This window comes from Crocodylus porosus, unplaced genomic scaffold, assembly GCF_001723895.1.
Source record: "Crocodylus porosus isolate Cpor-Errol unplaced genomic scaffold, CroPor_comp1, whole genome shotgun sequence".
Taxonomy (NCBI): domain Eukaryota; kingdom Metazoa; phylum Chordata; order Crocodylia; family Crocodylidae; genus Crocodylus; species Crocodylus porosus.
In genome coordinates this window covers 59,963,107-59,972,254 of record NW_017728906.1, presented here as the reverse complement: position 1 = coordinate 59,972,254, position 9,148 = coordinate 59,963,107, and the positions used below count along the sequence as shown (strand labels likewise).

General features: G+C 43.6%; 1 protein-coding gene across 2 annotated transcripts in view; it reads left to right on the top strand.

Annotated features, from left to right (window-relative positions):
* The window catches only part of PHEX (phosphate regulating endopeptidase homolog, X-linked), a 172,791-nt gene that overhangs the window by 72,339 nt on the left and 91,304 nt on the right, over window positions 1-9,148 (top strand). For both annotated transcript variants that reach the window (XM_019529177.1, XM_019529178.1), the window contains one exon: window positions 2,957-3,050. In XM_019529177.1, the coding sequence (XP_019384722.1) occupies window positions 2,957-3,050 (94 nt within the window). The remainder of the gene's footprint in view (window positions 1-2,956; window positions 3,051-9,148) is intronic.

The window sequence follows — 9,148 nt, the reverse complement described above, 5'->3', positions numbered from 1 at the left end:
AGATAACCAAGTCTGAAAACAAAACTCAAACCGACACAATGGACCCCTCTCTATCGGAGGTCCACACTACCCTGGCAGTCCATAACCCACAAGGTGAGCTGCTTATTTATCCACAACCCAAAAGGTGAGCTTTCCAAGTTAAACAACTTGTCCAAGTATCCAAGTATTCCTCTATTTTTCTAAGTGGTTGGTTTAACCTGAGACCACTATACCCAGCACTTCTACCACTGGGCGGTGTGCATACCTTAAGCTAGACAGACAAACACGTATACAGACAAAACTTACTATACAGGTAACATGCAACTGATCAATAATCACAACATAGAACCTTATTCACCCCCACACGCATTCTCCACCAAAAATGTTACACAAATTGCCAGTTGCTCAAATTTTACAAGTGAAACTTTATAAAGGCGGATAAGGCAAGGTGCCATCTTTATTGATTACATGAGTTAGACTGTTCATGCTACACCATCTCCGCTGTCATGGCGGTGCTCTGCTGTGCCACCACTGACCCCCTCCTGTCCAGAATGCTGCTGGAGCACTCTGATTGGTGGTTTTAAAATGAAACGCCATGATAGATAGATTAGATAGATATCTTAGAAGTGTTTCATTTTAATCATGGAAAATGTGGATTCTAGGTTACTTTTTTTAAAACTGAAAATTGGGGATTTCTTTTAATCAGGGAAAACCAGGATCCCTGTTCATTATGGTGTGACACAGCCACGCTGGGGAAAGGAATTTAGTTTGGAAGCAGTCTACCTGTGCTTATGTTGGAAAACAGAGGACCAGGAATGGCTGTAAGGGGAGACTCGGAAGCTGTAGAAAGCTCCTAGAGAGGTGCAGCCTCTTTGCTGGAAGATTAGATTGCAGGCTCTGACCCTCATCCTCAGCCAAAGAGACTGTTTGCATGGGCCCTGACCCTAAGGTGACAGAGGGCAAAAGAGGGCCAGAGGGCAAAAGACTCTGTGAGCAGACCCAAAGCTTGAGAGGACAATACCAGGGCTGAGGGAGCTGATGCCTGAGAGGTTGAATCTGGGGGTGGGGCCCAGAAGCTGAGATCTGCAGCAGTGGACCTGACTTAGGGGCACAGTCAGCATAAGAGGGCCAAGGCCAGAAAGCCAAAGCCCAGACAGAGATTTAAAGGTTGAAGGGCCAAGGTCTGTGATGGTCCTCTGGGGAACCCTCTGAGGCAATGCCCTTGAGATGGAGAGACTGTGCAGTGTGAAAAAGCTGAATTGAGCTGGCCCAGTTGAGCTTGAAAAGAAGCCAGGCAGAGATGGTGCCCAAGTCCACGGAGTTCTAAAGGCAATTATCCTGTTTTGCCTTTAGCATCAAGACATGGCAGAAAAGACCGTGGGGTGGACCCCTGACAGGTCAGAGGGGTGAGTGGTGTTGGAGGGGGATCTAGGTGGTCACTAGGTGGGCCATGTAGCCACCCTCAGGGTCTGAACTGCTACAGTTGGGGATGCACTAGTTTACATTACAGCAGTGCAACAGTATTAAGCTCATCATACTGCCTAGGTCTATGTAGTTAAATGAAGGTGGGATTGTAGCTTGGGGTAGGCATATTACTACTAGCTTTAATCTGTTGAATGTAGATAACAAGACTTCTGAAAACATGGCAGGGAAGTACTCCAGGATGGGCTTAACATGCTGTCAAAGACTGTGTCCATTCCATGCTAAAATAGAATTCCCACATCTTCACAACAGTTGTTACTAGGGCTGTGCAAACCTTTGGTTCCTGATCTGATTTGGCAGAGATTCAGCCTGGTTTGGGGGCCAAAACTCTGAATCAAGTGAGCGGACTTTTTAATCTCTCTGAATCAGATCGGAGCCCTCTGAATTGATTCAGAGAGATTTGGAAAGATTCGGCAATTTGGACACAGACAGCTTTAAATGTTTTTTTTTCTACATACCTCTAGGTAGCAAGCAACTAGTGAATGTTGTGATGTTGGGACAGATGGAGCATCCCACAGAAGCACGGAGGGCTCTCCAGCATGCTCAGCAGCAGACCCAGAAATGAACCAGAAGCACTCCAGCTCAGCAACTGGTGCTCCCTGGGTGTGGGGGGGGGCATGCGGGATCCCCCCATGGCTGATTTGCCAAGATGGGAGGGGTTATGGGGGACCCCCGTGTGCTTCCCAGGTTTACTGCTGAGCACATCCTCCCACCCCCCCGTGCTCCTGTAGGATGCTCCATCTGCCCAGCATTGCAATGTTCATGAGCCGTGCCTGGTACCTCAAGGTATGTAGGAAAAACATTTAAAGCTGTGTCTATGGCCATATCGCTGATTCTCGAATGTTCAGATTTGGATTTGGCCAAATCAAATCAGGCTGATTCAGCTGATTTGGGCTGAATCCAAATCAAATAGGGCCCTGTAAAGTACTGTGAGATTTTTAAAGGAAAGGTACTGTTACAATCTGATGACTATATATGCTAACTAATTATTGATTATTTTAGTTTAATTTGTCAGTTATCTGTCTCACTAACAAAGATAGACAACCAGCATTTTGATTCACTAGTAAAAAATTACCATAGTCTATAATCTCTGTAAAGTTACTTAACTACCAGCACTTCATAGTCCAAATATGAATACCACCTTATACAAATACTACCTGAACAGAGAATGCCTGAATAAAAATGACACTGTATGAAAAGTATTTATTGTAATACGAGGATAATATTAGGATATAGACTTGTAAGCATCTTCTAGAAGATGATTATAATTATACAATTTATATCATAAATTGTTGTTGTCATGCAGCAGCTTCTCTGAAATAGGATTTTATCTTTTTTTTTTTCCCCCCAACCTCTCATTAATTTTGAGGTAAAATATCCACTATTCAGGAACAAACATCTCTTACAGAAAGAGATGAATATTTCTTCCTTGGGTGCTTCAGTGTACTTCACGTATGGATCAGGGTGCCTAATAAAAGTATATTTGATTTAACAGGACTATTGCCAACTATTTGGTGTGGAGGATGGTGTATTCAAGAATATTTAACCTTAGCAGACGCTTTCAATATAGGTGGCTGGAATTTTCTCGGGTAAGTTTAAGAGTTTTTTTTTTTCAGTTTTTGTTATGCATAAGATGAGTAGCACTTTCTGTTACTAAAGTTGACTGACAGCTCCCATTGTAAGGTTCTGTTTTCAGTATAACTTTGCCAAAACTTAACCATTTTCCATTTAGGGGACTATCTCAGTCGGAATAGTTTAAGCCATTTCTGAGTAGGAGACTAGTGGGAAGTATGTTACTTTGTCCATGCTAAGGAATACTTGAGACTTTTTTCCTTTGAACAACTCTAGTACCCTCATCCTTTAACTTTGGCAGAGGTGTGGTTTGTATGAAGGAAGCGCCCCTTGTCTTACCTGTAAAAGTCTGCCAACAATCGGATGACAGATAAAGCTTGGAAACAAGAACACCTACAATGTGTGCAGTAGAGACATCTTCGATTTTAGCAGACACATTTCTAAAATGTTTTACCCTCACTGAACATGCCCAAACTTCTTTCAGCACCTGATGCTGGCCAGACTGCAGAGCCCTCTCAGTGGAACAGCTGAGCCTAGTCAGAAGGACTTTTTCTGAGATTGCTGCTCTGCGCCAAAGTGGAGTTAGCCCTGAGGACTCATTATTAATTACTATTGACATTTATATAAGAATAACTAAACATTTTTAAATTCAGGAACAGTTACAAAAGCAGGTCAAAACTGGGATTTGTCCCTGGGAAAGGGCAGCCTGAAGTCTTATTGTCCTGTGAACATCAGAATATGACTGAGAGCCACAGTCAGGTTCTTGGTTCCCTCTTGTTTCAGAGGGAGGTTAATGTGCTGTCTGTCCATGCAAATAGATTTCTTCCCATGCCAGACTCGATATGATGGGGCTTTTGGGCAAGATAAGCTTATGAGGGTGAGAATTAGCTAACCCACAGGGGCTGCTTTCTTCATGTAATAAATCTACATGTGATATGTACCTGGCACAGCAAGGTGGGAGTTGTACACTCCCTACCTGAGATGAAGAAAATAACTAATGATCTTGCTCAGAATACATTTAATACATAGTATTTGAACAGCTATAGAGTTAGTCAGACTCCTAAATAATAATCAAGTACTTTTTTTTTTTTTGAAATACGGCAAGTGATGCCAGTGTTCTTCTCTAATGACAGCTGTTTGAGTATGATGCAATAAATAATGTGAGTAACTGGCTCTTAAATCCTAGCTACCTGTGTCCTTTTTTGAGGTATTTCTTGGAAGCCTATGTATGTATGTATGTATATATAGCTGACCATTAACTAGCCTGGCAGGATATATGAATGAACATTTTTCCACGTGGCAGAACATTCCCAAAGGGCACCCTATGGGTTTAGAGACTGTTTTTTGACACACTAAATATCTCTATGTGTTTTTCTGTGTGTGGTCCTGGAGAGTGAAACAAAATATCTAAATGGAGTTGATGCAGCACTTTCCAAAATAACACTTGCAAAATTTCTTGTCAGTAGTGTGTAGGCTTTGTGCTGCCTTTTTTTGCATTGGGGTAAATTCTGTCCATTGTGCATGTTTATGAGGGCCCCTCCTGAATCTTGCAGCTCATAAAAAGAAAGTGGTATCTTCTGCAAATTGCATCAAGATGTATTTTCTCAGGGAGATGCTTATACTGTGGCACCTAGCAGACATTATTTCCATCAAACAGGTAAAGTTGCCTGGTGGAAATTGTTGCTCCGTATCGCCTGCTTTGTATTTACAGGGCAAGTTAGCCAGAGGGGGGAAAAAGCACAAGAGGGGCTGGAGAGCTGCTAGCAGGGGCTGTCATTTCCCCCCTTACTACCTTTAGCTGTGCTGCTAATGAAAAATGAGCTCTGAGCTTACCAGTGGAGCTATTTCTATGACTCTTGTGCAGAGCAGGGGGAGACCTGTGCAAAGGGTGGGGGAGGCAAGGGGTGGAGCAAGAGTGGTAGGGCTCAAACTCTCCTGGGACACCTTATGCTTTTGTGTATGTGTTTTTACTTTTTCCTCAACACGTTCCTACTGTGTGCAAGTAAAGCATGTCGTGTTAAGTGTTTGTACACTTCAGCTCTCACAGGGAGCAAGTGCTAAAGGGCTCCTTAAAAAAGCATCCTTCAAGGGTGGAGTCAGATGTTGACTTGCAACAGTTGTAAATCATTGGACTGTGGTGACCTATTCCTGTTGGTATGTGTTAGGAGATAACCCTCAACTGAAAAGCAACAAGTTTGCAAAGCCCTGAGAGCACTAAACATATGCTAAACTGCCTGAATGTGTGTCAGCTCACATTTTAACTGCACATAGTAAGAGCTAAACTGAATGTGTGACACCACCTGAAGGCTGGTTGGGGAAAGGGAAACAAGGCAGTGAGTCATTATGACATCTTCTTGAAACACCCAAGTGCAGCAGCATTCACAATTCCCAGAGAAGCCCTTTGCAGACAAAAGAAGACTGTCTACCCTGGGATGCTGGAGGACCTAGCCAAACAATATTATTTTATGTATAACATGCCACATATTCAAATTAAAGTGTGATACAGATAAGCTGCAAAGATATTCTACATGTAATAAGTAACATTTCTGTGGCTGGGTCACCATTATTAAAGTTCAAAATTGGGTGATAAATTGCTTGAATATCAAGCATATTACAATTTATTGCTACATTAACACATTAATTGTACTTTAAATGCAACTCCTGCCAGGGACCTATAAATCAGAGCACAAAACCTTGAATGAGTGTAAAACAAGACTGTATATAGGGTTATGCCAAAGCCCTTTGCAGTGATGGATACAATGGGATTGAATACTATTATTGTTTATATCAGAGTCACAGTGCATTAAGTACAGTATAGATAGACAGGACCCTGAGGGCCTATCTACACTGCATTAGACAGGGCTAGGAAGCAGTGCTTTGAAAACATGCCTTATCTACTTACTCTTGCTCCAGGTGTTCAACGTGCTGACTAAATGTCCCATCTGTGCTTTAGAGTGGTATATTGGGTATGCCCAGTGCTGCTCATGAGGACACCAAAGACTGGGATCCTGAGAACATCACTGGGCATGCCCTGAGCTATGCTAAAAAAACCTGACACTTTCCAGTATTTGGCATACGTTGAGCAGGAGTGAGTGGTTGGGCACTGATGTGGGATGGTAATGGGCCTGCTCCAAAGCTAACAGACTAACTATGCCTCATGTATCCAGCAGTACCTGAAGTATACAAGTGTATTAAAATAAGATGAATAGCCCTTTTTCCAGGTGATGGGAGGCAAGCAGAAAACACAGCTTTTATAGAAAGCAGAGGGACCTTTTCATAGGTTCTGGAATGCGGCATCCCTATATGCTAAGAAATGTATTTGCTTATTGGATTATCAGTGTCTCTACCCTGGATATGTGTGGTTGGTGACTTCTGGGGAGGACAGTAGTAAATTGGCTTGTAGAGCTCTAAATTGTGTTACAGAGCTATACCTTTGCAGCCCTGTGTGTTGCTCACAGTCCACTCTCACAAAAATAAAAATAATGTGCAATCCAAAATGCATCACTCTTTCCTAATTCTCCTGCCTGAAAAGTAATTTAAAACTCTCTGTGTGTTTCACTGCTGTAATGCGCTACCACACTGAAATACCATTGTCACAGATGATATGTTCTGGGTTTATAAAAGCTGAACACTAGTCCTTTCAGAGACCATCAGTGTTGCAAGTTAGTGAAGGATATCCATGGAGTGAGTCATTTTTCTCTCCCCATGGAGCTCTGCAGCAGAGAGGAGGGCCAGTGGGTTCTAAGCAATCCAGGCAGTTGATATATTTTGAGAAGGTAGAATGACCCATCTGCTCATCCTCATCTTATTATTTTTCTTACTATTCCTCCTGAGTCCCAAAGTTGGCCCTCCTCTTGCCATTTATCTTCCAAGCCTGATGATCAGACCACATGTATTTGCTGAATTAAAGAGTTATGAGCTGTGAGTTTGGCTGTCAAAAGACTGAGTTCATACACGCCAAACATTTTTCTCTGTGTAATTTTCAACTTTACAAAATATTCAGTGAAGTAATGCATTGTTTCTTCCTCCCTCTGTCCTTTTTCTGTTCTGCTACTCCAGTTTTTCTTTCCTTCATAGTTCGATCAATCGATCCTTCATAGATAGATAAATAGATAGATATATCTCACTGTTTGTTTCTTTATTTTTCCACTGTCTGTTCAGCTATCTGTAATTTCTTTTACTTATCCCTTCAATGGTCCTTCTATAAGTTCTTCCTTCTCTTCCTCTAACCTGTATGATCATTCACTCCCTTTCATTACTGCTTACCCTACTTCAACCACATCCTCAGATCTGTCAGTTCATCCTCTGAATAGTGTGCCCCCTGTCCTCTCTCAGACAACTAAGGAGGTTCCCCCATTCCACATTGCTTTCCCTTTGCATTCATACACACTTGCCCAATTCCTCTGTACTCATTGTTACCCTTCTTCATTTCCACAGGTGTCCTACATCCATGAATTTACATTGGTGCCTTCTAACCAAATTAGTTGTCTTTTTTGCTTGCACATGAGTACCTCCTTCTACCCAAACCAAAAACACAGACATTAGTTGATGCAAGATTATCAGTCTGTACCTGTCTCTTGGTGGAAAATGTGATTAGGAGAAGTTTCCGTGGGGATAAGGCCTGGCTGCCAAACTAGACTGATACTCTTCTTGGGGACTGGTAAATAGTATGAGCCTCCTATCAGTGTGGATGGTGCTCTTTAGGAATAGGATGAGAACTGCACACACATTAAGCAGGCAGTAGCAAGATGGAAGTCATGGACAGGAACACAGCAGAGAACTAGAGTACAATACCTGACTGCTGCTATGGTTCTTAGACTCTGAGTCAAGAATTGGGGAAGAAATTATTTGGAGCTTTGTTACTCGAGAGACTGTCAGCACATCTGGCCAGAGGCTTTTGAGCTACCGTTGTAGCTTCCAGCTTTCTAACTGGTGGTAATTAGCTTACCTCTTACCTTGGCTTCTAGGTAGTATCAGTAGTGCCCTGTCACTTTAATCTGAGAGGTAGCATATGCCTAGGAGTTTTTCCCATATGCTCCCAATATTTCCAGATTAGCTGGATAAAAGTGGAGCTCTTCTATAGGCTCACTCTTCCTACTATCTTACAAGGCTGGAGGAAGAGTAGGGAGCTTGACTATACCTCTGTTTTGTGGCTACCTTGACTAGGGACCTACCAAATTCATGGCAGAAGTCGGCTGTGTGACAGCTCCTTTAATCTTGCAGGTTCCCATGTGCACTACTCCCCCATTACTGATTGGCTGAGGGGCCCTGGTGGCTCTGCTGATCAGCCAGGATGCAAAATGACACCATATTTAAAGCTGCAGTCTTCACCTCCCCGCTGATCAGGAGCAAGTGGCAGGGACCCTTTGCCAATTGACAGAATGGGTGCATGGGGGAACCTGAAAGATTAGAGGACCTGCTGTTCAGAACCACTCCTGTTATGAATTTGGTCGGTCCCTAACCATGACCCTGCAACCTATTATTGGAATGGGGTTTTTACTTCAGGTTGACTGTTCCACTCAGTGGGTGCATCCACACATGCAAGCATGTGTGCTTGCAGCAGCTCAAATAGAAGTGGTGCAAATTTGAGCTGGGGCTTTTTGCTTCAGCACATGTGCTCAGACATGCACTTTGTTGTGGAGCAAATTGTGCCACTTGGGGCAAAATAACCCTGCCTGGCTCCTCCCAGATCTGCAGCCAGGGAGAGCTAGAGCCAGGGGCCAGCAGTTGTGCTGCCCTCCGCAGTATAAAAAAAAGCTTCCCTGTCCTTGCCCCATCAGTACAAAAAGCTGCCTTGGCAAGTAGCTCAGTGCTACTCTCTCAGGAGCTTTTGGGGCCCAGCCAGTTGGTGCCTGGGGACACTGCCCCTTGTGCCAGCCAGACTCCTGAAGCAGCCCTGAGAGTTTCCTGCATGCTCTACCCACTGCAGCAGTCTGGCAGTGGAGGCTGATGCCTGGCTGTGACCTGCTGTGCACCTGCCAGACTCAGATGAGGCATCTGCCCTTCTGGGCCAGCTGCCAGTTGGCTGTGGCTGTGGAATTTGGCTTTTGTGCAGCACTACTGCCATGTGTGCCCCTGTCCAACCATTTGGGCAGCTATCGCCTGGAAGATGTTC